The 27683-nt window shown below is 52.0% G+C and overlaps 1 protein-coding gene across 4 annotated transcripts; it reads right to left on the reverse strand.

The window, feature by feature from the left end:
- Nucleotides 1–1178: 1178 nt before the first annotated feature.
- LIMA1 (LIM domain and actin binding 1) lies at nucleotides 1179–27499 on the reverse strand. Of its 4 annotated transcripts, none has more exons than XM_032713575.1 (11): nucleotides 27402–27499; nucleotides 23167–23302; nucleotides 21112–21157; nucleotides 18657–19037; nucleotides 14492–14576; nucleotides 13099–13259; nucleotides 10336–10440; nucleotides 7781–7838; nucleotides 7360–7472; nucleotides 4563–4696; nucleotides 1179–3476 (listed from the first exon to the last, which is right to left on the reverse strand). In XM_032713575.1, exons 2-11 carry the CDS (start codon nucleotides 23283–23285, stop codon nucleotides 2492–2494), a joined length of 2187 nt encoding a protein of 728 aa, XP_032569466.1. In that variant the 5' UTR covers nucleotides 23286–23302; nucleotides 27402–27499; the 3' UTR covers nucleotides 1179–2491. The 4 variants fall into 4 exon arrangements, with proteins under 4 accessions (XP_032569466.1, XP_032569462.1, XP_032569465.1 ...); XM_032713571.1 differs by having other exon boundaries at nucleotides 14492–14579; XM_032713574.1 differs by lacking the exon at nucleotides 27402–27499 and adding an exon at nucleotides 27369–27382 and having other exon boundaries at nucleotides 14492–14579.
- Between the last annotated feature and the right edge of the window lie 184 nt (nucleotides 27500–27683).

Consider the following 27683-nt stretch of genomic DNA (forward strand, 5'->3'; position numbering starts at 1 on the left):
AAGTGCAGCCAGTGCTGCTTCAGTATCACGTAACCGGGGAGACACTAAAATCCAATCGCGTTTCCTGAGAAACAAGCAGTTGGCATATTCCATAAATCCAAGTCCACATCGAACATTCTTTCCCCCCCCCCTTTTCAAACAGCACAATTTCCAGTCAGAAGGATCCCCAATTGCTTAGTCACTTAAGGGAATCTGACACCAAACAGAAGAGAGAAAGGTGACAGAAAGCAGCCCAGGACTGCACATCAGCTTTTTGAGTTTTCCCTCGGTCTGTGCGAGTCACGTCTCACTTCTCCCTTAAAAAGAAAGGACAAGGAGCAGCCGGTTGTGGGGCTGCCAGCACCTCCCAGCTGGGCAGCAGGCTGCTTTTCCCTCCCTGATATCCTTGGCACACACATGGGCAGTTTCTCACGCTGCTGCAGGACTTTCCCTGCTTTTCTTCTGGCTCTCTGTCCCCGTCTCTCCTGACCAAACCCACCTCGGGCTCAAGTTGGGAGCTGCAAACTAAGCAGCTGATAGGAAAGGGGGGAAAAAATAAGCCCTCAGTTGTCCTCGGCTGCCCTGGAGAGCCACCTGGAGCCAGAAGTGGAAGTGAAAAAACCCCTGGACGTCCTTATTCCTTCCGTCCGTCCTGTTCTAATCCCTTGAACTCGAGAGCAGAAACTGCCTCTGGGAAACACGGACACACAGTGTCACCTAGTGGCACCATCCCCATCCCGGGCTGGCTTCCAGTGACAACGCTGGAATTCCAGTAAGAACACCGGGAATTCACCCCTCTTCTCCCTCAATCCCTTCACAGCCCGGGGGAGAAGGACTTGGGGGGAGAAGAGGCTGGAAAATTGGGATTGTGACCTAATTGTGGCTTTCCAGGACTCGAAAAGAACCTGCAGGAAACAGGGAGAGAGACTATTTCCAAGGGGGAATGGCTTCCAAACTGCCAGAGGGCAGGGTTAGGTGGGATATTGGGAAGAAATTCCTCCCTGGGAGGGTGGGGAGGCCCTGGCACAGTTTCCCAGAGAAGCTGTGGCTGCCCCATCCCTGGAATTGTCCCAGGCCAGGTTGGAGCAACCTGAGCTAGTGGAAGGTGTCTCTCTTTAAGGTCCCTCTGACCCAAACCATTCCAGGATGATTCCATGACTCCCACGGTCCTTTTAAAAGGAGATGAACCCAGGCTTCAATTTTAATGTAAATGACTGAACTTTATTGAAGGGTTTGTCGGCAGCAGAACTGTTAAGAAAAGCAGAATATTTTACACCTCAAGTATAGGTAAGAGCTAATTCTCTTGAGAGTACAGTACAAATAAAAGCTAATACAAAAGGGCCTCCTCCTCCTCCCCGTTCAAGAATTTATTATTTGTAAAATAAACAAAGTCAAGTTTAAAAACGTTCCAAGCCTCGACGCTGGCAAGTCAGAAAGTGTCACTGGTCGATTCCAGAGATTTTTTATTTTGGTTTTTTTGCAATGCAGCATCGTTTCACAGCTGTAAGGAAGAGGTTTATGGCAGCTTGATACGAGCAGGATTTCGAGAGTGGTCCAACAAAGGCCTTAAAAATCTCATTTGCGGTTTAAAAGGGTGAGGAGGAACTCCAAATACAAAAAAAAAAAAAAAAAAGACAACAAAACCAAAAGAAACAAACAAAAAAAAAACCAACCCCACTTCAAATGCAGAAATAATGCCCTGCAGGCTGCTCAAAAAAAAAGTGTTCACTCGCCCTCAAAGAGACCTGGCAGCCGGCACAGCTCCTGGGAAAGCACTAAAATACACGTGGGTCCAGCAACGGGCACCGTTCCAGCTGGGCAGGGGCAGAGGGCAGGGACTCCCCCAGCCCCTCAGGGGGAGGGTCTGAGACACAAAATTCACATTGCACTCGGTTCCAGATACTCCCGTCGTCGGACGCCACGCGCGGAAATGGTTTTTTCATTATTATTATTATTATTATTAAAAAAAAAAAAAAAAAAAAAAAGAGGAAAAAAAGAAATATAAAAGCCCAGTCGTGCCCCTTTCCACGTATTAAAGTGCATTAAGTGACCATTTTTAAAGCAGGCCAGAAAGTCCCTTTGAAGTTGGTCCCTAAGCACTGCAGTAGCATTTGTAGTGGTACAAGTGGCGTGGTCCAGAGGGCCTGTCCCGGACCACCACGGCGGAATTCCACGGGCTGTGGGTGGAATTCCACGAGCTGTTTGTTAGTGGAATACGTATTTAAGCTCAAAGGGATGAGACGAGCACAGGGCAGCCCGTGGGCAGGCATCACCTGCTGCTGCTGCCCCGCAGCCACTCGTTCCCATGCACCCAAAGAGACTCTTTGCAGCCTTCCAGAGTTTCCCAGTTTGAGACGATTTGGACGCGGATTTCCCTTGACGTGCAGTGTGGCATCGCTTCGTGGAGGAGAGCTGTTTGTTAAAGCTAAAAAAAAAAAATAAAAAATACCCATTTCCAAAAGGCCCAGCACCTTGCAGCAAGTTTCCTAGTTTAAAAAAAAAAAAGGCCAATTTATTCTTCATCATCATCATCCTCCTCTTCATAGTAACGGTTCCTTTTGATCTGCTCTTCCACGGACAGATCCTCCACGTCGTCGCCCTCCCAGAAACCCACGTCCTGGGATTTGCGGTGCTGGCTCGGGGAGGACTCCTTGGCCGTCACCACGTGGGCCAGGCCGGAACGTTTGGGGGAATTTGGTTCCAGGAGCTCTTCCTCTGGCGTTTCCGGCTCTCCCGGTTCCTCCTCGTCCGTCTCCGCGCCCCCCTGCCCGTTCTCCAGGACGCTGAGCTCTGTTCTGACCCCGCACAACTCCTGCTCTCCCTCCACGTTCTTCTCCTCGTTCTGGACGTTCCTGTGCTCAACCTTCTTCTCCTTTTTCTCCTCTCTCTCCAGTTCCTCCCCCTTTCTCCACGTGTCCCTCTCAGCTTTAGGAGGAGAGGGCGAGTTCTCTGCCCTGTGGCCCCTCACGGACACCGTTCTGAACGAGGCCGCCACCGTGAAGGGGCGACTCCTCTCCTTCAGCGAGGAGGATCTCCTCAGCTTTTTGAGATCCAGATCCACCTCCTCCTGCACCTCCGGCTTGGAAACCTCTTCCTCCGGGGGCCACTTGGGCTTGAGCACCTTGATGCCCTCCTCTAAGGCACTTCCCTGGACGCTTTGGTCGGAGGGAGGGGGCCAGGCGATCCGGAGCTTTTTGGTTTCCGCCGGTCTCTCCTCCCTTTCGGGCACAGCCGAAGCTTTTGCCTCCATACTCGCTGCCAGGACCCCGACCTTGGCAATCGGGGCGTCCTCCACCCCGGGGCTCTGAGGAGCTTCTGTCACATTCACCCCGGGGAGGGTTTTCTCCGGGGGTTCCTCGCCTTCCGTTTTGCCCGCCCACAACTCCTTGTGCTGTTTGTGCCCGAAGCCCTCGTCGTAGTTGCCTTTGGATTTGAAGAGCTGGTTGAAGTGGGGTTTGCAGTAGATGTTCCCCCGCAGCGACGCGTACGTCCCGAGGCTGGGGGGGAAAAGAATCAAACATCAGAGCTCAGGGCCGCCAACACAGGCCTCTGCTTCAGCTGTGTCACTCAAGGGACTCAACCCCACTCTTCCAGCAAGCTCACAGCCCCCAGGGTTTGCATCCTGCGTGGCTCTCTCCAAGAGTTCATCACCGAGCTGGAGGCGCTGCTTTTCCCCCCCACCACATAAAATCACATTAAGAGGTTTAGAAACTGCACCAAAGCGCAGAACCAGGCCTGTGGAACCCCCCTGGCAGAACCAGGCCTGTAGAACACCCCTGGCAGAACCAGGCCTGTGGAACACCCCTGGCAGAACCGGGCCTGTAGAACACCCCTGGCAGAACCGGGCCTGTAGAACACCCCTGGCAGAACCGGGCCTGTAGAACACCCCTGGCAGAACCGGGCCTGTAGAACACCCCTGGCAGAACCAGGCCTGTGTAACCCCCCTGGCAGAACCAGGCCTGTGGAACACCCCTGGCAGAACCAGGCCTGTGAACACCCCTGGCAGAACCAGGCCTGTGTAAACACCCCTGGCAGAACCAGGCCTGTGTAAACACCCCTGGCAGAACCAGGCCTGTGTAAACACCCCTGGCAGAACCAGGCCTGTGGAACCCCCCTGGCAGAACCAGGCCTGTGTAAACACCCCTGGCAGAACCAGGCCTGTGGAACACCCCTGGCAGAACCAGGCCTGTGAACACCCCTGGCAGAACCAGGTTTGTGTAACACCCCTGGCAGAACCAGGCCTGTGTAAACACCCCTGGCAGAACCAGGCCTGTGGAACACCCCTGGCAGAACCAGGCCTGTGTAAACACCCCTGGCAGAACCAGGCCTGTGGAACACCCCTGGCAGAACCAGGCCTGTGAACACCCCTGGCAGAACCAGGTTTGTGTAACACCCCTGGCAGAACCAGGCCTGTGTAAACACCCCTGGCAGAACCAGGCCTGTGGAACACCCCTGGCAGAACCGGGCCTGTAGAACACCCCTGGCAGAACCAGGCCTGTGTAACCACGGCTGCAGTGTGGCCTCCGGCCCAGCTGAGCCTGAGCAAGAGGAAAACACCCTCCCCAGGGGAGCAGAGCAGGTACCTGAGCTTGCTGTTGCAGTAGGAGCAGCGGAAGCAGCTGATGTGAAACACCTGCTGGTTGGCAAAGAGCCTTTCCATGGGGTACACGGTCTTCTGGCACCCAACACAGGTCTCCTTCATTGGCAACTGGAATTTCTGCGGGAAGGAGAGGAAAGTGTGTGAGCTGGAAAACGCGTCAACCGCCGGGGACTCAGCCTGGGATCCCCCCCGAGCTCTCCCCAGTGGGTTCTGGTGGGAAGAGGCTACAACAGACCCACGGGGGCTGCTGTGGGGCTCGACAGCCAGCCAGGATTTTACCCCAGTGAGCTCCACAGCTCCACTTGGGCAACAGCTGGGAGAGAACAATGAAAACACCAGAGCTGAGCCCGGTTCCCAAAAGCTGCGTGACCCCTTCCTGCAGCCTCAGCTTTTCTTGATGGGAAAATGATGAAACATTCGATTCCAGTCAAGATGAGACTTTACCAAAAGAATAAAAACAGTGCAGAACAAACTGAACCCTGGAATGGTTTGGGTGGGAAGGGACCTTGGTGGTCACCTAGTTGCTGTGGGCAGGGACACCTCTCACTGGAAGAGCTGAAGCAGCCTCAAAAGGTGGAGGGTGGGAGAGGAAAGGAGTGAAACAGGTTTGCTCAACGGTTTGAAATAATCCACTTTTGCCAAATCTTTCCCTCTCAAAGAGGAGGAAACAGTCTCAGCCCCGACACAGCAGCAGGAAACACTCCCTGACTTCACTGGTGAACAATCTCAGCTCCATCCCAAAGAACCCACACTGGGGTTTGGGGACTCAGGGCCCCCAAACTCGCTGAAGGCTCAGAGTGAGCAGAGCTTTTGGGGTTAAACAGCTAAAATTCTGATGTGCTCACTGAACTGCCCTGAGGGTTCAGCAGGAACTGAATTCGGGTTTATTTTCCAACAGCATCAGGGAAGCAAAAAACATTGTCCATGAGAAAAGGTGCCATTTGCTCCTTGGAATCTATTAACTCTGGCCAAGGGGGGAAGACACTTTGCAGGAAAAATTAAATAACACAGTTGAAAAAAATTGGCAGTTTGAGGCTGATTTAGTTGATTACAACTAATTTGGCAGTCGGGGAGAGGAGAAATCTCGGGCTCCACACCCTGCCCAGACACACTCAGAGCCTCCTCCAAACTTACAAAAAGCTTTAAGGAGAAAAAAAAAAAAAAATCTGATGGCTGAAGAAAAAAAAAAAAACAGGAAGGTCACAGGAAGGCATAATCACAGCAATTTATTTATAACAGTCCAGGAACAATGGCCAGGAACGAAAGTTACGGTCCGAGGGGGCAGATTGCTGAAGGCAGAGCCTGTTTTTGTCACAGCCAGAAAGTTTGCTGCCAATTTAATTCCATTTTAAATGGCATTGCTTGAGGTTACAATAGATTGAAGTTCTGATTGCCACAGCTTGGCTACCGAAATTCAGATTTACTCCTGAAAAAAAGAATCCACAAATTTCCAGGTGCTGCCAAAACTCTCTGAGTTTTGAGTCCCTAAATGAAATCTCAAAAAAAAAAAAAATGCTTGCCCATTAAAAAGTCTTCTCCCTGAAGGTTTAAGTTTTCCACAAGGGCACTGGTTTTGCACAGTGATGGAGGGCCCTGGTCCTTCTGCAATCACCCCCCCATGCAAGGAGAGGAACTTACTTGCAAACAGTGGGTTTTATGTCTGTGGAGAGGCGTTTTTGGGGGGGTGAAGAGACAGGAATTCCTTCCCAGGATGCTACAGAAAGGAGCTACAGGAGGAAAGTGAGGCCCAATAAATGTAAAATAGGACTGGAGAGAAAGCTGAGAGTTGAGCTCACATTAGGAGGGAAGCAGAAGGCAGGAGGAGAGGTTTAGGAACCAAGAACAGGAGACAGAAGCTGGAAGAGACAAATAGGAACCTTAGGTGAATAAACAGCAGCTGGGTTTCTATCTCACAGTGCAGCATCTAAAGCAGTAACAAGGATAAAAAGGCTAAAAATGGTTCTAATAATATAAAGAGAGCAGAGAGGACCAGGAGCAGAGATCACACAACTCCTCCAGGCAGCTCCAGTTCCCCACCCTGGCATTCCCAGCTGGGAAAGCCACATCTCCCTGATCTCTGAGGTCAGTGCTGTCCCTCCCAAAGATGGGGAAAACCCAACAAAAGCCCAGTTGTTTCCTCAGGAGTGAGCCAGGAAGTCTGTGGCAGCCCAGGGGGACCCTCATCCCAGCTCCAGACAGCTCATGTGACAGGGGGATCACAACCCCCAGCACTGCTGCCCCTCGGTGTCTAAATCAGATTAACAAACACATTCCTGTCCCAAAGTCTGCTCTGTCACTGCCCTGGAGGAACTGGAACATCAAAGACCCCTCAGAAAGCCCAGCCTGACCTTTCCAATCACAGTGCCCTGACTGTGGAGCTGCTCCCAGCTGCAGCTCCCTCGGGAGCAGCTGGAAGAGGAGGGTGGGAAGCAGAGTCCCAGCGTGCTGGAAAGCTCTGGAGATCATCCCCAGGAGCTCAGGGCCCACCTCTGGGGGAGCACTGACAGGCTCTGCCATCACCCCCTGCCACCACCCCTTCTCCCACACCAAGGAGGAGCAGAGTCTGTGGGACAACAAGCGATTCCTGACCCAACCTCTGGAGGAAAACCCCCTTCTGGGGTGTTTTCCATCCTGATTTAGATCATTCCCTCACAAACACAGCCTGAGCAGACATCGGCCCCCTCACTGCCAGGCCTCTGTGCCCACCCTGAGGGTTTTTCAGCATCAAACAGTTGGTTTGAACCCCCCCTTGAATGTCTGAGAGTGAAGAGCTGGGTTACCTTCACGGCTTTGGGTGGGGAGGCCTCAGCCTGGGCAGCTGCTCTGGCACCCACCTTCTGCTGCTTTGGGCCAACAGGTTTCTGTTCTGCCTCGCTCTCCGAGTTCTGTCCAGCTGAGGGAGCAGAGGAGGGAGGAAAAAAATGCAATTACAGGGAGGCTTTAAAGCTTTAAACCACGGGCAGCTCGTGCTCACAGAGCATTAGTCTGGGTTAAGAGGTGAGGAGGCTTTTAACACTTAAAAAAGTGTTCAAGCAGAGCAAGCAGGGGTTAGAAATGTCTTAGAATTACAACTGCAAAAAATTCTGAGCGTGAGAGAAGCTCTCATGAAGTGGGAGTTGGGCCCAGGGCTGATCTTCAGCACAGTTTGTGTCAGTGGATCATCTGAGGGGGCTGAGCTGAAGCATCTCCCTGGGTGCTCACCGTGGCCATCCTCCAGCAGGGCAGAGGGCACAGAAAAGCTGTTCTCACCTGCAGAAACCTGCAAGAGAAGGAGACAATGAGCTCCCCCCTGGCCTTCTGAGACCTGAACAACCCCAGCAAACCCCCGGGGCTGAGGCAGGGACAGAGCCCAGGGGCTCAGGGAGGGACTTGCTGGGTTTGCTGTGTCCACACCACCAGTCCTGGCTACGAGGCAGACGAGCTCAGAGCTGCTCTTGCAAAGTTCAGATCATCTGAACGACATCATCACACTGTTCACACACACAGACACCATGTTCCTGCTTCCCCCAGCACCTGCAGCTTGCACACCTTGACCTCCCACCCTCCAGAAATCCCCACTGGTTTGCTAAAGTTCCTCCCAGGTTTTCTCTCTTACAAATCCCTTGACCACCTCCCCCAGGCCAGCACATTTCCTGGAAATCTCATTTGACCAATCTGTGACATTTAAACATTCAGCAGAGACTGTGCTTTTGTAAAAAAAAAAAACCAACAATAATTTAAAAAAGGAACAGCTGAATTCTAAGAAACTTTTGTAGAACCAGACACCTGCTGGGACAGATGTGCTGGATCTGTATCCTGTTCATTCATCCCCTTTTGGAAACAAATTCGTATTTAAAAAAAAACCAAAACAAAAAACCTTTTAGAAGAGTTGGATCTAAACAGTCTCAGACACTAAACAGACTCACAGAATTGTTTGGGTTGGAAAAGATCACTGAGTGCAACCACACGTTACAGGTAAAGCTCTTGATGCACAGTTCTTTATTAAACTTGGCACTATTGCTGTTAAATCAAATAGTTTTAAGTAGCTGCACCGAGGACCTAAAGCACTGTAACGAGATTAACTGCAAATCATCACTAATTCACTTTAATGGCTGAAAAGCAACCGAAATTTGCAAATTAATGAGTTAATGAGAAGGCAAATTATGTCTATTAACATAGTGTGGCCTGCTGGAAAAAAACCACTGTAACCCCGAGCAGATAATTCAGTGGAGAGGATGGGACAGTCACTGGGACAGTCACTGGGACAGTCACTGGGACAGTCACTGGGACAGTCACACCCCTGTGGCCCCCAAATTTGTCCCGGGGGCAAAGTGAGAAGTGGCAGCTCAGAAGTGTCCTTTGTTTCCTCCCAACGGCTCTAATGAGGCTCATTCCCAAAGTTCACCACAGTCCCTTTTCCAAAGGCCAACCCTGGCTCCCAAACAAGGTCCCATTCAGGTTCTCCTTGCACCTGGACACCTCAGCTCTGCAGTTACAGCTCAACGTGAGGGATTTTATTCAAACCTTCCACTCACGAGGGGGCAGGGACTCTGCTTTAATTCTGATTTAACAGGTGCTCTTTTAATTAACTCACCTCTGAGCACGGAGCAGCCTCAGCAGTTGGACCCAGAGCTGCTCAGCTGCCAGGGAGGAGCAGCTGAAAAGCCAAAGATTTGGCCCCTTGCCCGAGGGAGGCTGGAAAGCTTCTAAAAGCCCTCCTGGCATTAGGCTGCCACGTGTTCAGCCTGGCTGGGCTGCACAGTACCCCAATTATTGTTATTCAGCTGCTTTTATCCCGTCTGCCCTCCCCAGCTCAGGGCACAAAACGCTCCAGGGCCAATTCACAGGGTCTCAGTTTGCAGCTGAAGCTCAAAAGCAGCAGCAAAGCCAAGCTGCCATTCCCAGTCACCTCAAAATTGAGCTGCCACACTCTCAGTTAACCTTAAAATTGAGCCACTAAATGCAGAAGAAGCAGTGACAAACTCCTTTTGCTCCTGCCACACAAAGCTCTTCGTGGTTTGTTTTAGTTTTTTTTTTCTGGTGTGGATTCTTTTTGCTTATTAAAGAAAAACACCATCACAAGACAAAACCTCCCAAAAACTGCCAACAAAACAAACAAATACCTGGCTGTGAATCATCTTCCCACAGTGAGGGGACAGGACACGAAAAAAAACCTTTAGGTGGCCTCATCACAGCCAAGAATAAAACCAAAAACTCCTACCAGGACAAATGAGGAAAACCACAAAAGCATCAAGGGATTTGGCCACAGGGAATGGTTTGGGTGGGAAGAGACCTTAAAGATCATCCAGTTCCACCCCCTGCCATGGGCAGGGACACCTTCCACCAGCCCAGGTTGCTCCAACCTGGCCTGGGACACTCCCAGGGATCCAGGGGCAGCCACAGCTTCTCTGGGAAACCTGTGCCAGGGCCTCCCCACCCTCCCAGGGAGGGATTTCTTTACTGAAAAATGCCCAAAAAGCAGGAGACTGAAGGGCTCTGCTACACCACAGACACATCACTGCTGAGCAGACAGAGAAACTCTCCAAGAAAACTTATCTCTGGACATTCTCCTCCACAGAGACAGTCTAAAAAAAAAAAATCATTGAAAACAAAAATTAAAACTCAGGAATTCTGCAGCAGGGAACTCATCTGGAGCAGCTGCTCACATCCAGTTCCTGGATGGCCTGAGGAATGTGGGACCAGTGCCTCAGCTGTGCTCCCACAACCATTCCCACTTCCAGGGGAGCCCCTGATCTCCACCAGCACGGGCACCTCACCTTCTCCCCATCCTGACAGGAGCTGGAGTCCTCACTTGGTGCCACGTTCTCCTTCTGCCCAGATTTGTAATTCTTGAGTTCACTCTCACTGGCTTGAATCTCACTCTGTGGGACAAAGCACTGGGATGGTGACAGGTTCTTTTCCCCTTGGGAAAAAACAACTTGCTTCCTTATTTTTCTCAAATTTTCTTTTTTTAAATAAATGTTTTTCTAGTACTTAAAGTGATAATTAAGGGAAGGGCCATAAAAATCTACAGACACTTGGTGAGTGACACATCCTAATGAGGGGAAAAGGATTGGGCTGCAGGATTTTACTGTGCTCCATGGAGGGCACACCAGTGTTCTCCTTAGCAACCCTTCCAAATTCCTGTTTAAACCCAGCTCTTAAATCCCCTGCCCAGTCCACATCTCCCTCTTCCAGAAATGTGAACTTTTCACTGGGAATGACAAGTATTTCCAGACAAGAATTGGTGTAGCTGCCAAATGAGACTTGACACAAAAGCAAATCCCACTTCTGCTTCAAGTCAAAACCTTCATTCTGTTCTTTCCCCGAGGTTTCTGTTCTTGACAGGCACACTTTAGATCTCCACAGAAGAACCTTTCAGGCTTAAAAAGAGAGATAAAATCCAGTGGAACCTCGTGTTTCCTCCCTTGCCACGGGACACAAGACCAGTGGGAGCCTCGTGGGAAGCACGAGGACATCAAAGAGGAGCAGCCACGTGCCAGCACCAGCATCTCACTGGCTTTGGAGACAAGTCTGCACAGATCCCAGAGCTCTGTGACTGAATGTTGGAACTGTAATCCTGCCCAGAGCTGGAGATCTGCTGTCCAGCACCTCTCCCTCCCCTTCCTGCACCCCTTGCAAGGCACAGAACGGCTCCTTCCTCACCCTCGCTGCAGCCAAGTGCCCAGCAGTTTTTAATCCAGGCCTAATTCCACCAAAAATGCCCCCAAACACTTGTTCCCAAGAGAGATTCTGCCTTTCCTTTGGAGCACAGAGGTCGAGAAGGGCAGCACAGACCCCACACTTCCATATCAAAGGAGCCCTGGGTGCTTTGCCAGCAGGGAAGGAGAAGATCCCAGGGAAGGAGAAGATCCCGGGGAAGGAGAAGATCCCAGGGAAGGAGAAGATCCCTGGGGAAGGAGAAGATCCCAGGGGAAGGAGAAGATCCCAGGGGAAGGAGAAGATCCCTGGGGAAGGAGAAGATCCCTGGGAAGGAGAAGATCCCTGGGGAAGGAGAAGATCCCGGGGAAGGAGAAGATCCCAGGGAAGGAGAAGATCCCTGGGGAAGGAGAAGATCCCTGGGGAAGGAGAAGATCCCAGGGGAAGGAGAAGATCCCGGGGAAGGAGAAGATCCCGGGGAAGGAGAAGATCCCTGGGGAAGGAGAAGATCCCAGGGGAAGGAGAAGATCCCTGGGGAAGGAGAAGATCCCGGGGAAGGAGAAGATCCCTGGGGAAGGAGAAGATCCCGGGGAAGGAGAAGATCCCGGGGAAGGAGAAGATCCCTGGGGAAGGAGAAGATCCCAGGGTTAGGGCTGCTCTTGGAACACTGGCACTGCAAACACCTCAGGAATCCTTGTCTGCTCTGTTTTACTCTGCCCTTCCCAAAATGGGAGGAGATTCCTCCCCAGGTGGGGCATCCTGACAGCATCAGGCTGGGCTGACCCTAAACCCTGGGGGGCTGCAGGAGCCTCAGGAGAAATCTCCTGCCTCTGGGATAGAGAATTGAAGTGGCCCAGCCACCCCCCTGAGCCCCAAACTGGGAGAGGCAGCAGCAAATGGACCCAGGGGAGGCAGGAATCAGCAATTAGGTTAATCAGATTTGCTGCACTGGCTGCAACAAAGGGCTTTCCATTCATGGAAAGGGGAATTTTTACTGGACTCCCCCTCCCACAGCTGGAGAATCAGAGCCACGTGCAGGTGAAATTCAGGAATCACTGTGGATGAGGCTCTGCCCCTCCACAGAGACCCCTGGGAAGCAGATCCTCCTCCAGGGGAGAACCTTCCCTTTGGCTTTCCCAGCTCAGAAAGGCCTTTGTGCATCACTCTGGCTAATAAAAGCAACACTTGAGCAATAGAAGTTCCCATCATTCAGCAAGAGCACCAGAACCTCCCAGCAAATGTACCTAAGGAGTTTTTAACAGAAGCTGAGATTCCTGAAGCCTCCTCAGCTGCAACACTTCATTAATTGCTCATTTCCTGCTCAAATACCTGCAAAACAGGCAGAGGTTCCTTCACTGCAAGAGTCTAATTGGATTCAGAGAGAGGTGAAGAGGCAAAAGGGAGATTCCTGAGTGGAGATGCCAAAGCCACAGACTTTGGGATCCAAGCTCTGTGACTCTGCAAAGTCACTCCATCAGCTCCCTGTGCCTCAGTTTCCCCCAGCTGGGAGCTGATGGAACAAGAGCTGTGGTTTGTTTTTTAAGCCAAACCAACAAACATGCAGAAGGCAGAAGAATGCCAGCTATGCTTCAGAAGGACCTCAGCCAGGGTGCCAGCAATTAATTCCTTGGAAAGCTTTCAACCTCCTTCCAGGAAGGTGGAAAATGTATTTATTTCTTCCTGCAGGCTGTGGAGACAACTCTTCATCCGAATTTCCTCCCAGGGGCACAGAGTTAGTTTAAAATAAAATAAATAAATAAATGAATGAATAGAAAAGATGGCATTTCTCCTCAAGCAGCCTGGTTTCCACGAGATCTCCCTTCCAGTCTCAGCCTGGGGCAAAAATTCCCCTTCCACCCCAAGCCAAAAACCAGACTTACCATGGGAGTGAGGGCTGAGGAAGTGCCCTGCTTGGACACAGCTGCCTGGTACTTGGCCAGCCTGTCCTTTATGGAGGTCTCTGAAAAACGAGGCATGTCCAGGCTCCTCCTGGGATCTGCCCTGTCCACACTCAGCCCTGGGATGGTCTCTGCAAGATGCCCTGGCAAAAAAAAAAAAACCACATGAATAATGTTATTCCCTGTGCTTTGGTTTCCTGTGCTTAAGAGCAGAATGGTTTAAAATTCCCAGCAAAGCTTCACACATCAAATGGGAATGGTTTAAAATTCCCAGCAAGGCTTCACACATCAAATGGGAATGGTTTAAAATTCCCAGCAAGCTTTGATACATTAAATGGGAATGGTTTAAAATTCCCAGCAAGGCTTCACCCATTAAATGGGAATGGTTTAAAATTCCCAGCAAGGCTTTACACATTAAATGGGAATGGTTTAAAATTCCCAGCAAGCCTTGATACATTAAATGGGAATTGTTTAAAATTCCCAGCAAGGTTTTACACATTAAATGGGAATGGTTTAAAATTCTTCATACACTAAATGGGAATGGTTTAAAATTCCCAGCAAGGCTTCACCCATTAAATGGGAATGGTTTAAAACTCTTCATACACTAAATGGGAATGGTTTAAAACTCTTCATACATTAAATGGGAATGGTTTAAAACTCTTCATACACTAAATGGAAGTGGTTTAAAATTCTTCATACACTAAATGGGAATGGTTTAAAACTCTTCATACACAAAATGGGAATGGTTTAAAACTCTTCATACACAAAATGGGAATGGTTTAAAACTCTTCATACATGAAATGGGAATGGTTTAAAATTCCCAGCAAGGCTTCACACATCAAATGGGAATGGTTTAAAATTCCCAGCAAGGCTTCCTGCACTAAATGGGAATGGTTTAAAATTCTTCATACATTAAATGGGAATGGTTTAAAATTCCCAGCAAGCCTTGATATATTAAATGGGAATGGTTTAAAATTCCCAGCAAGGCTTCCTACACTAAATGGGAATGGTTTAAAATTCTTCATACACTAAATGGAAGTGGTTTAAAATTCTTCATACATGAAATGGGAATGGTTTAAAATTCCCAGCAAGCCCTGATACATTAAATGGGATGCTGATGGACTTTCCAGCTGGGAGGTGGCTGCACTTCCCTCCCTTTAGGAAAAGCAGACATTATTCCACAGAGCCCCTGAGGCTGGAAAAGCCCCCCAGGACCCTCCAAGTCCAATCTCTGACTGATTCCCACCTCGTCCCCCAGCCCAGAGCTCCCAGTGCCACATCCAGGGGAATCTCCTCTGTGCTGCATCAAGCAGATTGACTTTATAAAGTAAGAAAAACCCCCCACCCCAAAGCCCAGCCCCGAGGTTTCCCTGACCTGCTCCGGCGTCGCAGTCCTCCGAGGAGCCGCTGTTCTCCGAGACCCTCCTGCCCAGCGCCGTCCTCCTGGGCTCCCTGGGGACCTGCTGGGGACAGAGCCACCCCCTCAGCTGCCTGCACACCCAGGGGCTGCTGGGGGTAATCCCTTAAGAGGCCCAGGTGTCACTGGCAAATCTGCTTGGCCGGAATAAACGAGTCTGGCAGGTGACGTCTTATTTAAAAGTTTGATCACAGAACTGCCCGACCCTCCGTCACCTGGGGAGCACCTGCCCTGGAGGAGGTCACCTGGTGCCCTCTGACAGTTCTCCTGGCTGGGAAAGGAGCACCAGGATCGGGTTGTCAGGCAGTTCCCACAAACTCTGGTGCAGATTTTTGCCACACTCGCACCGTTTCTGTCGGGGTCGTTTCGGGGAAGATCTAAAATCAGGTGAAGGGTGAAAGGAGAAACCATCCAAAATCTGCATCGATTTTTCAGCCACAGAAAAAAAGGAACTGGTAGTATTGTAATAAAAGTTACCTCGAGTTACCTGTTTTGATTTGGACAGTTCATGCCTTTGGTACCAAATAATTCCCTAATTAGGTCTGATAAGGCTGAAGCTTAAGCAGGAGAGATAAATATTCCCAGATCTGCAGGATAATCACTCCCTGCCAGGCTGCAGAGCTGGACAGGGTGTCCCTCAGCACCACACAGATGCTCTGGCTGCCTCAATCAGATTTTACACTTATTTGTTGACACCAACTCCCCAAAATCCAAATCCCAGCAAAAGGCACCGTGAAAAGAAGTTTCCACAGCTTTGATAAAATCTCCTGAGCACTGAGTTCAGTTGGACCCCACCAAGGTGGGGTTGTTTTCACAGCTGAAAGCCAACCCATAAAACCCTAGAAGGTGCTGGATCTTTTGTTGCCTCCCTAGGAAGAGTTAAATCACAGCTGGAGATTCAGACTGAGGCTAATGCAGGGGGAAAAAAAAGGCAGGTTTGGCAAAATGCTCCAACCACACATTTCCCTCCCACCCCCCCCCCACTTTTCCAATGAGTTTCATATTTGCTGCTCACCAAACTGAAGGAAATTCCAAAGTTTATTTTAACACTGCCCTGTAAGACAATCACTGTGAAAAAAGTCAGGGCTGCTTTCCATGCAAACAGCAGCTTCACCAGGAAAGGAAAATGCAGCTGGAAAACCTCTTTTTTTTTTTTTTCCATTAGGATGGGAAATAGTTTCTATTTCTGTGGTTTTAGGGCTTTGGTAACTTTTCTTACTGGAAAAGAGCTTTGGCTCTGACAAGTCTTTTCCTTCCATTGATAGGCCTGGGCTGGGAGTGCCTGCACTTGTAAGGACTTGCAGATTCCTCAGGAAGGGTGAAAACTGCTCTTAAATGATCCTTATTCAGCCAGTGTCCCCTTCCCTGTCACCCTGAGTCCGGGGTTCTTGCCGCTCAGAAATTTGTTAGAGGTCAGGGATATTTCAATAAACCTCCCAATATTCAGTAAATCTATAAATATCTATAAATATACAAGTAGGTTTTACATCAACAGTTTTGTGTTGGGGAGGGGGAAAGCAGAGTAAAAGGAAAAAGGAGTTTAACAGAGGGAAGATGAGGGACTTTTCCCATCACACTCTGCGGGGGATCAGCAGGATCGTGGTTCCTGGGAGGTAACACCCCTCACGTGGAGGAATTCCCAAATCCCAACCTTGGGCACAAGCTATCAGTTCCTTCCCAGCCCTGGATCCCCACGGCACAGCTTTGGGAAGGAGGGGAAACATCCCTGGGGGGTGGAAAGCCCCAAATTCTCAGCCCTGGGCGAGGGCAGGGGCACCAAGAGCACAGTTAAAGCTTCACCCCCCGGGGCACAGAGTCGGGCAAAAAGCCCCAAATCAAAGTCACACCTCTCTCCTTCCACACCAGATGTGTGCCCTACACACCACAGCCCTGAAACCCAAACCAGCCTGGAGACAACTCTGCCAAAAACTGCTGCTCTTCCTCCTCCTCCTCCTCCTCTCATCTCCCCCGGCTGTGCTTTCACTGTCGCTTCCAGGAAGAGCCCTTTGAACCATCAGGGCTTTTATCAGCCCCGGGCTGAACTCCAGCCTGCCGTGCCTGCCCCTAATGGCATTAGAGCAGTTTGTTTCCCGGGGGAAAATGCAACAGGGGAGGATCTGCCACCCCTCCGCTGCAGAATAAATGAACAACGGAGGGAGGTTTTGCTTCTAAACCCGAAAACGAGAGTAGGTTCGTTCAGGGAGGGGGATGGAACCAGGAAATCCAGGCTCCAATCTGGATTCTTGCCCCAGGGACCGGGAAAGTCCATTCACTGTTCCAGTTCACCCAGATGTTTTGTCAGCAAAGCTCTGACAGCACTTACACCTGAAGTAAATTCCAAGGAAAACCTCCACCCCCCGGCTGGATTTACAGTCGGACTCCGTGATCACAGAGGTATTTTCCTTGGAGATTCCATGGCTCAGGAGAAGCCTCAGGAAAGAAGTGGGAAGAGGCAACTGCAGAGCTGCAGGGCCAGCTCCCCTCACTGCACAGGACATGACATCACCCTCCTGCCCTCAGATCGATTCCCAGAACCAGGAATTTAACTCCACAGACACCCCCTTCCCCTCCCCACAATCCTCAACTTCCCAGCACTCCGTGCCTTTTTTCCCCCTTGTAAAATTAAAGGGTAACAGATTAACTTGGAGTAGGGATTTCGAACCCAGCCTGGCCACAGTTCCATCCCTCCTCGACCCTGTTTCCCGTGTTTAGCTGGTTCTGAACAACGCCTGAATTACCAAACTCCACAAAACCCATCACAGCTTCACAACCCGGCTCCGAAACGATTCGCTCCCCAGCCTGAGATAAAGTTACTGGAAGAGCCCATCTGCAGAATTCCAGTGGAATCCTGAGTGATTCATCCCCGAGTTCAGGGAAGGGCTATCGGGACATCGCCCTCCCCAAGGGGGACAGGGCGGGCAGCTCTCACAGCGTGACAAAGGCTCCAAAAAATCCGAAGTTGTGAAACGACTCCAACGCACGGACCCCAAACCTCGCTCCGGCACCGACTCGCTCCTCCAGGAGCCCTAAATCGTCGCCCCCAAAAAAATGTGTTTGTTTCACCCGACGCTTCGAGTGAAAAACCACCCGCAGCGGAACAAAGCCGGGAGGAGGGGAAACGATGAGAAAAACTGGAAAATCCACCAGCATCGGGGGCCTCGGGACCCGCGTTTCAAGTCCCCGGCATATGCAACTCATTTTGGAGTTGAGCAATTCCCCCCCCGGGGACACTCGGAGTCCACACGCGGGATCGGATTTCATGAGCAGTCGGAGGAAAAATGCGAGCCCTGAGCATTTGCAAGTCAAAACTAGCGAGGGCAGGAGCTGCTCTGGCCATCTCGGCTTCGTTTTCCATCCCCCGGCGAGGGATTTTTTTATTATTATTTATTTTTTTTTTTTCCCGATAAGAAACATTTGTTAAGATCCAGGGACGTGGGAAGAGCGAGGAAAAGATGGGAGTATTTCATAACGCATATTTATATGTATATATGTGTGTGTATGTGCATATATATATATGTGTGTGTGTGACTCATGCTGATCCAGATACCAAAACCTCTCACTCCTCAGCGCTTCAGCTTGACTGCTGAGCTCACCTCAGTTACTTCTTCTTTCATATACAGATAAAAATACGTAAATATATAAAATAAATAAAAATGTATAAATATATAAAATAAATAAAAATACATAAATATATAAATATACAAATATATAAATGTATATAAATATATAAATGTATACATATATACATATGTATTTTTGCACAACTCCTGCTTCTGTAACTCACAGCAATCCTCACGCGAGGCAGAAACAATCCCGACCTAATAAATTCCCTTTTCTCCCTCCAGCCAAACCCTTCCAGGAGCAAAACCATTTCACCCCAACGAGCCACCATAAACTGCCCCAGCTCCCAGCGTCCCGCACGCACTCGAGGGGCTCGAATAAGTTGTTCCCAGCGCGGTGTGAGTTATTTAACACCACGATGTTCTGCTTTTCCCCCCCCACAAGAAACAATGCACACGAGATGCCCGGAGCTGGAGCCACTCCCTCCCGGGATTTTCCCGGTGCCTCCCCGGAGGCAGCAGCTCCAGCTGCTCCCGGGATTTTGGAAAGGAGAGACCCTTACCTTGGGCTGGGGGGGCTCGCCCTTCTCGAACATCATCTTGAGCTTGCTCAGGGGCACGTTGTACTTCTCGATCCTGCCCGGGGGCTCCGCGCCCTCGCCGGCCTCGGGCTTTTCCACTTCCCTGGGCTCTCTCACGCAGTTTTCCATGCTGGCACCCTCCGGGGAGTGGGTTCTGGCTTTGGAGGCGTCAGCGGGGGCAGCCGCAGCCCCCGGGGATGGGGAAGGAGCGCGGCCGGTGCCGACCTTGTGCCGAACCTCAGCGCAGCCGCCCCGCAGCGATTCCCTCCCGGAGGACTCCGCTCCCAGCGCCGGCTTCTCCCACCTCTTCTTCAGCACGCTCAGATTGCCCCTGGGGAAGTGAGGGGGCAGGTTTTCCGCGTTCTGCAAGGGACAAGGAGTTAGTTCCCAGCTCTCCCGAGCGCTTCCTTTCCCATGCGCGGAGGAAGGCGAGGGCTCCGCTGCCGCTCCCGGCCAGCTGTGAACAGTTCCAGCTGTGCCACATGGAGAAACATCCAGGACAGGGAGGGAAGGAAGGAGGGGGGGGGGGGGGAGAGGAGAAAAAAAGTCAGGAAGTGAGCAAACAGGATGGCCTTATAAGGCAAAATGGGAGTCAAACCCGAGGGGTTAAATTCCACACAAAAGGCTCGAATCCACATATGAAGGAAACGGGACCCAAATCCACACCAGGGACACGAGTGGCCACAGGGGAGGGCCCAACCCTGCAGCGTCCTCAACAGTTATCAGGCCTTCCCAAAGCTACAGATCAGCCCTCAGAAACCACTCGACCCCTGGGGTTTTGTATTTCTACTCCCAGGTGACAGTAGCACTTCAGCCCCGAGGGATCTGACCAGGATTTCACAAGGTTCCAGCCAAGCACCCACACCCAACATCCCCCCTGCTCCTCCTCCTCAATCACAGAATCACAGAATTGTTAGGGTTGGAAGGGACCTCTGGAGATCATCTAGTCCAACCCCACTGCCAAGGCAGGATCCCCTAGAGCAAGTAGGTTGTTGAATGACTCCAGGACCTCCCTGGGCAGCCTGTTCCAGTGCTCCCATAACCAGCAATTTGCTGGGAGTTTTCTTCTCTTCCACTCAGGCCACTGAAAGCTCTGCCAGGGACAGGCCCAGGGGGTCACAAACACACCTCACCCCTCCAGGGAGCACCTGGAGCATCCAAGTGCTTCCATACCTCCCATCCAAGTGCTTCCCAGGCCAGTTGTGCTCCAGGCAGTTCCCCCTCCCCAGAGCAGCAGCCCCAGCCCCTGTTTGGTCCATCCCAATCCAGTACCTGCCACCACTGCATGTTTCCTGCCTCTCCCCTACGGAGACCACTCCAAACTCATTGCAAGTGGAGCAGGGCCTGCCAGGCTTACAGGAATTAACTGGGATTAGCAGCTATATTGGGATTTAAGTCTCTCACCCTATTACTCTTCTGGTCCCATTTTGAACGCTGCTTTTGCAAATTGACTCGAATCCACCAACACTTCCACAATAAATAAATAAATAAATAAAGAAAGAATCAGCGTGTTTGCTGACTGCATTGAAAGGAAAGCACTGAAATGATAAGGGAAGTGTTGTAATGGGACAGAAATGCTGAAGGTTGCACAGCAGGTTTCCATGGGAACACCTCTGGAGTCCCTGCACACTTCCCAACACGAGTCCCTCCTGCTTGGGATTTGCCTGTTCCCTGATGACAGGGGGACTGACAGACACAAGCACGAGCAGTGAGGGGAACTTAAGACCCAAAAGTAATTTTCAGGGTGCTTATTTTATCCCACCTGCAAAAGAGTGAAGCCCCAAGAACTAGGGAACTCAAGGCAGTGACTTTCCTCTAGATCCTGAAAATATTGGCAGTCCTTTTAAATACTAATTACCCCCAGGGCCTGCTTGGACAAAGCCCTGCAACCTTCATGCCTGGTGTTCCAGCCAAGGTTCCCTGACCCCGGAACACCAAGTGCAACAGAGGGAATGTGAGGCTGTAACAGAGCCAAAAAAGTTGGTGCTGCCTCATCCAGGGGCATTTCCAGCCCTGGAAGTCACTTCAGAGAAGACACACACGGATTTTTAGAGAGGCTGGAGGCCTCTTTTAAGCACTTTTCAGTTTAGTTAAGAAGGGAAGAGGCACCACACAAGTGCCTCCAGCTGAGAACAGGGGGTGGGTGCTCATGGCTTGTGGTTAACTCAGTTTGCCTTTTGCTGAGGGGTGAACTGGTGATTCAACAGAGCTTTGGGCCAGAAGCTTCATTTCCTTTCCTTCCCTTCCCTCCACACTGGGAAAAGGTGTGGAGAATGAGGCAAGAGCAAACACTGTGTCTAAGCCAAGTTCTCTGCAGGACACAAGGCAGCAACTTGGATATTCCAAAAATCAGCTGTCACAGCAATGTTCAGGTGATCCATCCTGATCGTAGGCTCTGCCCATTCCCAAGGAAACAAATACTCATAGAAACACTTACACTTCTTTTCTTCTCAGCAGTGGCTTCTTCAGCAGCTTTCTGATACCTTTGAGAGGGAGAAAAACCAAGCAAAAATGACTTTTTTTTGACTAGGCTGAACACTCCTGAAAAGACAGCTGGGATTTTTTTTTCCCCCCCCTCACCATCAAGGATCTCACTCCCCAGATCCATCAGCTAAAACCAGAGGCTGGACAAACAGCAGCAAAGGACACAAAGCCAAGTGACAGACACATTTCCAGCCACCCAGTTTACAGTAATAACATCCATTAATGTTTCTCACTCCCTGAGCACCCTCTGATTCCCAAACAGAGACAGTTTACCTTGGAATAGCTGTCATTGTTTCCGCCACCCCAGCTGTCTGCTGAGCCCCCCTCGCAGGAATAACTCAGCTCTTTATCCAGCAGCTGCTGAACCAGAACAAATCCCAGCTTGGCACACCCCAAAAAAACCTCCCTGAGTGCCAGTGGATCTGACTCTCTGGGCTGGAAACTGCCCCCATTCAGCAGTTGCCTCCTGAGCAGCTGAGCCAGGGTGGCAGCAGGAAGGGTAATCACAGCCCTCCCAAGATAAGCCACCCTGGATCATGAATCAAAGTCCCTTAAGGAGCTCTAGGAGGGAACTCCCTGCAATCTGCCCCCGGGGGGGGGGGGGGAGTCCCTGCACACTCCTCACTGTTCCTGCACCACCCAGGGGGGCTGCACGTGCTGTCAGGGACAAATTTTGCCATTTTAGGGAGAGCTCTGCTTTTCAGGGGGAAGGAACATCACCCAGTGATGTTTGCCTGGGCAAAGGGTGTTTCTGTTTTCCTTATCTGTGGAATTCTGCTTTGACTCAGCTGTGAGTGTGCTCACTGCCTCCCCTTTAATCCCTGCAAACACACTCACCCAGGTCTCTGCCCCACAAAGGGTCCAAAATTTGCACAAGACACGCTGAGAAAGTGCTGCTGGGGAAAGAGGGATCAATACTGGGAGAAGCAACGAAGAGGGACACAGGGATTAAGTCAAGTACCACCTGGAAAACACAGGAGGATTGAGGAGCCCCAGCACAGGGCACTGCTTGGACCCCTCCCGTTGCTGTTTGTCTGCCTGTGACCCGACAAAACTGATTATGTGGCAGGGAAAAAGAAATGTTTTCACACACAAATATTTGGGTAACAGCATTTAGAAACATTACCCTCCTCCCTGCAGGTGTCAGGGAGCAGGACCCTGTGTTTTTTTCCAAGGAACTGACACTGCCTGTGCAGGGGGGACAGGACTTGATTAAGGAATAGCAGTTTGGATTACTCCCAGTAAGCCCTTTTCAAGGGATTATCAACATTTAGCAAGATGAGCAGGTCCTGTAATCAAGCTCCAGCGAGTGAATAAATTACCTTAAGGAGGCAGTGACAGCAAAGAGCTTCTCCCTGGGCCAGAGACCCACAGAGGAACTTGGAGATGTGCAGTTACCCCTCTCTTACACAGTTTCCCCCACACTCAAGATCCAAACACCCCTAAACTTTGCTCCATTATTAATGCAAGATCCCAGGAGACTCAGCTGCCCCAAATCCCACTGAAAGTCCCAGCTGCATCCTATCATGAATCCTTAAGGAAATAAAAGCTTTTCCAGGAAACATATGCAGGTTCCCACCCCTCAGTGTGTACAATATTTATGGTTTAACACTTCATCCATCTCTCAGAGGAAAGGCAAGGGTAATATTCCTCTTCTACCCAAGTCAGGGGATTTTGGGAAAAGGTTCCTCCCCCAGAGGGTGGCTGGCCAGTGGGCACAGCTTCCCACATCCCAGTGCTCTGCCCCTCAACTCCAATTTGCAGTTGGTAGTGTGACAGAAAATGATCTCCTTTAGCTTCTGGCAGCAGAAAGAAGGTATTCCAGCTCTGGCTGCTGAAACAAGGCAATGTCAGCAAGGAGAACAACCTTTGCCCAGCACATCCTAAACCAGAAACCTCAATGCCTCCAGCTCTGGGGGGTTCTGAGGCAGCAAAGCAACTGTGAGTGCAGCAGCAGTGCCTGCCCAGGGGAGCAGCTGTCACCTCCCAGCCCCACAGCCCCACTCACTTGGAGAACCTCTCAGCCAGGGCCGAGGACTTGTTCCTGTTGACCAGGGAAAGCTCCTTGGCAGTGATTTTCAGAGACTGGGAGGCCCATTGTCTCCTGCTGAACGGGGAGGGCTCCATCTTGTCTCCCCAAATCCCTGTGAGGAGGAAGGAACGGTGTCAGCAGCAGGAATGGAGAGCGGGGAGGAGGTTTCAGAGCGATGTGTTGCTGTCCCCATGCGGGTGCTCCCAGTGTCACCAGCCCCGACCCCGCAGGATCCCGCCCATCAGCTGACTTAAAAAGAGGCAGCAGATGCCAATTATCATTTCCTCAGCAGATGCCACCGAGATGGTGCCCTGATAAAGCCTCCAGGAGGGGGTGAGAGGGGCTGGAGAATTCCAGAGTGACGGATTCCAGAGTGACTCTCTCGTGTTTCCCACATACAAACACACTCAGAGGAGCTCCAGGAAGCCCCAGAGTGCCCTCAAACCCAAACCTGCTGGCATTTATGTAAGAGGGCTCGAGTTATGAAACCAAGAGGATGTAATTCCTGTGCAAACATTTGTCATTCACTCCTGTTTCGCTCCGGGTTTCCTCCGTGAGCTCAGACAAGGCTCGTGTTCCCCGACCCTCCTGTCACAGCAGTGACCACAGTGGCACTTAAACAACACCAGTCACCCCAAGAACAGCTCCCACTCCCTCCCCATCCTGCTGGAAACGGGATTTTGTCCAGCTTTTCACCACCTCAGATTTATTTCTTTACACGCTCGGTTCTCTTTTTGTGGAGGAGGAAAGGAGGGGAGATTATAATTTAAAGAGTTCTCTGATAAGACAAAAATAAAAAGCCTGTAGGGAAACGCCTTTCCTTTTCTTTTTTTTTTTTTTCCCTCTTTTCTCCCTGGTCCCCATGTCACACAATGCCAACTGCTGGGGCTGAGCCCTTCCTTGCATTTTCCATTAATTCCTTTAAGGGATTTGCACAGTCACAGAACTCTGGATCCAGTCTGAGGCCAGGGCTGAGTCCAGGTCTGCTGGACAACTGGCCACAGGTAAATGATGGAAACACCTTCAGGCAACAGTGGATCAAAGGGAGGAATGACGACATTCCCGAAATCCTCACAGGTGTGGAATGCACCTGCTCAGAAATGAGGGAGACTTGGGATTCTGCAAGGCCTGGGGCCAGGAGAATTCAGCTGCACGGGCAGAGCCTGCAGTTCCCAGGGCTGGAATGGGAGCACTGGGAACAGAGGAGCCTCTCCAGGGCTGGAATGGGAGCACTGGGAATGGAGGAGCCTCTCCAGGGCTGGAATGGGAGCCCTGGGAGTGGAAGAACCTCTCCAGGGCTGGAATGGGAGCACTGGGAATGGAAGAACCTCTCCAGGGCTGGAATGGGAGCACTGGGAATGGAAGAACCTCTCCAGGGCTGGAATGGGAGCCCTGGGAGTGAAAAAGCCTCTCTCCAGTGCTGGAATGGGAGCACTGGGAACAGGAGCCTCTCCAGGGCTGGAATGGGAGCACTGGGAACAGGAGCCTCTCCAGGGCTGGAATGGGAGCACTGGGAACGGAGGAGCCTCTCCAGGGCTGGAATGGGAGCCCTGGGAGTGGAAGAACCTCTCCAGGGCTGGAATGGGAGCTCTGGGAGTGAAAAAGCCTCTCTCCAGGGCTGGAATGGGATCCCTGGGAGTGGAGGAGCCTCTCCAGGGCTGGAATGGGAGCCCTGGGAGTGGAGGAGCCTCTCCAGGGCTGCTCCTGCCGCTGTCCTGGGGATGCAGTCAGGGAGAACAGGCCTTTGTCTCCCATTCCATAAGCCCCCTGCTGTCCTGGAGAGACGTGCCAGGACACATTTTCTCCAGACAGGGATTTTGATGGAGCTCTCAGACGTGCAGGTGGAACTCTGGAGGCAAACAAGTGGTGCTGGTTTCGTGGGGATGTTGAAACACCCTGAAACCACTTATCAACGTGAGAGGCACCCAGAGCCCCTTCCAATCAGCAAGAGAACCTCACACTGCAGCTACTTTCTGAAATTCCTGCTTTTTTTTTGAGCACATTTTGCATCACCAAGTCACCCCCCTCCACTCCCCTGTGAACCTCTGTCCAGGCTGCACTGAGAGGAGGGTGCTCTGCACTTGTCTGGCCTTTGACAGCTGCACAAAAGCACCACCCACAAAGACAAGGGTCTCGTTTCCACCTCCTCCACTCTTTAAAAATCATATTGCCTGTGCACAAATGAACCCAGTGTTCCTGTGACTGCAGCATGCAGGCCCCAGTCTCACACACACAGAAAAAAAAAAAAAAATCTTACCAAAAGAATTCTGTCCACACCAAAAAAACCAGCACTGAATGAGCCGTGCCATGCCACGGTTTGAACTCTGTTTTGTGACTAATCTCGAGCCAAAGGGAGCTCACCTGAGGCCCCTGCTGCAGTTTAAATGGCCTTTCACAAACACAGTCAGCTGTGCCCGGGAAACAGGAGCGGGGCATTCACGGGAGCTCCCTTGGCACAGGGAACAGGTGCCCATTGACACACGGAAGGACAGTTCTGGGAAACAAAACCCAGGGGCAATTGTTCAGAAAAATAACCCTGCTTTGGATGCCTGAGCATTCCCAGTGCAGCTCCAGCCATCCCAGTTTGGGGCTGCATCTCCTCCCCGTTGGGGTTTTAGCGTTTCCCTGCCAGTTCCTCCATCACAGCCACGGGCACACTGAGCCAAATCAGGCCCGTTTTGGCAAAAAAATCTCTTTGTAAAAGGCAGCACCTGCTGCTGGGACCTTCAAATGGAAGGAGGAGCAGCACGTCTGGAATCTCAGTCGCCAGAAATGACACGAAGCAGAGCCCTGAGATGCCTCGAAACTCGTGCTCCCGCATTTTTTTTTAACACCATTCCACATTCTTGGGGCTTTCTCATTCATTTTACGGCTTTGGTGCTTTCAGGCATCTCCGGGCTTTCTTTGCTGCTCCTCCCGAGTGATTTATTCCCAGTCACCTCAGGAAAACACGTATTAAAATTTTAACGGGGCCGTGAGCGTTCTGCAACGGGACACGTGGGAGGTGGCACCGGGCAGAGAGGAGGTGGAGGAGGGGACGGGGATGCCAGAGGTGTGCCAGGTGTTAGGGGAGGGAAGGACTGTGATTTAGCCACCTTAACGCAGCAAATCCCCGCCCCCCCTAACCTCCCCTAAGAGTTTGACAGCAAAATAAAAATCCCTCTGTGTTTGGAAAGATCCCGAACGCAAAAACTCCTTATTAACAGTCGCCCGAGGTGGAAGCGGGTGACTCATTCCAGGAAAGGGACAGCCCCGGGCAGCTCACGGGCACGAACCCGCCGGCAGCCAGAGGGGGGGCACGACCCTGAGCCCTCCCTGCCCCCCTGGAAGAGCCCCCAGACCCCCTTTTCCCGATGGTACCCGGCGGGGTGGCAGGAGGGGGCTCTGCCGCCGAGCCCCGGTGCCCCCCAGGGATGCCCGGAGGGGGATTCGGGTCCAGCTCGGACCCTCCCGCGGGACCGGGACCGGCTCCGGGCGGACCCATCGCCCCTGTGCCGCTGTCGGGAGGGGGGTCCCGGCGGTCCTGCCCCCCACCCACCCCCGCTGCACGTACCTGTCCCGGCCGAACCGGGGGGGAATCCCAACGCACCTGTCGCGGCTACATGGGGGGTTCCCAACGCACCTGTCCCGGCTATATGGGGGGTTCCCAACGCACCTGTCCCGGCCGAACCGGGGGGGAATCCCAACACACCTGTCCCGGCTACATGGGGGGTTCCCAACACACCTGTCCCGGCCGAACCGGGGTGGGGGGAATCCCAACACACCTGTCCCGGCCGAACCGGGGGGGGAATCCCAACACACCTGTCCCGGCTATACGGGGGAATCCCGACACACCTTTCCCAGCCGAACCGGGGGGGGGGTTCCCAAGGCACCTGTCCCGGTTATACGGGGGAATCCCGACACACCTGTCCCAGCCGAACCGGGAGGTTCCCATCGCACCTGTCCCAGCCGAACTGAGACTCCCAACGCACCTTTCTCAGCCGAACTGGGGGGGGTTCCCAGCGCACCTCGCCCAGCCGAACTGGGAGTCCCAACACACCTTTCCCAGCCGAACTGAGACTCCCAACGCACCTTTCCCAGCTACACGGAGCGGGGGGGGTGCAGCGCACCTTTCCCAGCCGAACCGGGGGGTGGTCTCACTGCACCTTTCCCAGCTATACGGGGGGGTCGCAGCGCACCTTTCCCAGCTATACGGGGGGGTTCTAACTCACCTTTCCCAGCTATACAGGGGGTGTCCCAACGCACCTGTCGCGGCCGAACCGGCGACTGTCCCCCCTCAGCCGCCTCAGCGCCGGGCAGCGCCTCTGGCCACGCCTCCTTTCCCTGTGGCCACGCCCCGGTCCCGCCCCTAACCACGCCTCCTCGCAGGGGTCCGCCCCCGCCCTTTTCCCGCCCTCGGCGGCTCTGAGGGGCCGTGAGGGGAGCGGGACGGGGAGGGTCTGGGGGTTCCTCGTCACGGAGATGTTTCAGTCCCTTCATCGCCCTCACAGCCT

This window comes from Chiroxiphia lanceolata, chromosome 30 (assembly GCF_009829145.1).
Source record: "Chiroxiphia lanceolata isolate bChiLan1 chromosome 30, bChiLan1.pri, whole genome shotgun sequence".
Lineage (NCBI taxonomy): Eukaryota > Metazoa > Chordata > Aves > Passeriformes > Pipridae > Chiroxiphia > Chiroxiphia lanceolata.

Coding starts and splice junctions, on each gene's coding strand:
- LIMA1 (XM_032713571.1), bottom strand. CDS start 23,285: ATGGAGCCCTCCCCGTTCAGCAGGAGACAATGGGCCTCCCAGTCTCTG. Junction 21,158..23,166: donor CTGGCTGAGAGGTTCTCCAA/GTGAGTGGGGCT, acceptor TCCCTCTCAAAG/GTATCAGAAAGCTGCTGAAG. Junction 3,477..4,562: donor TACTGCAACAGCAAGCTCAG/GTACCTGCTCTG, acceptor TTTCCCCCCCAG/CCTCGGGACGTACGCGTCGC.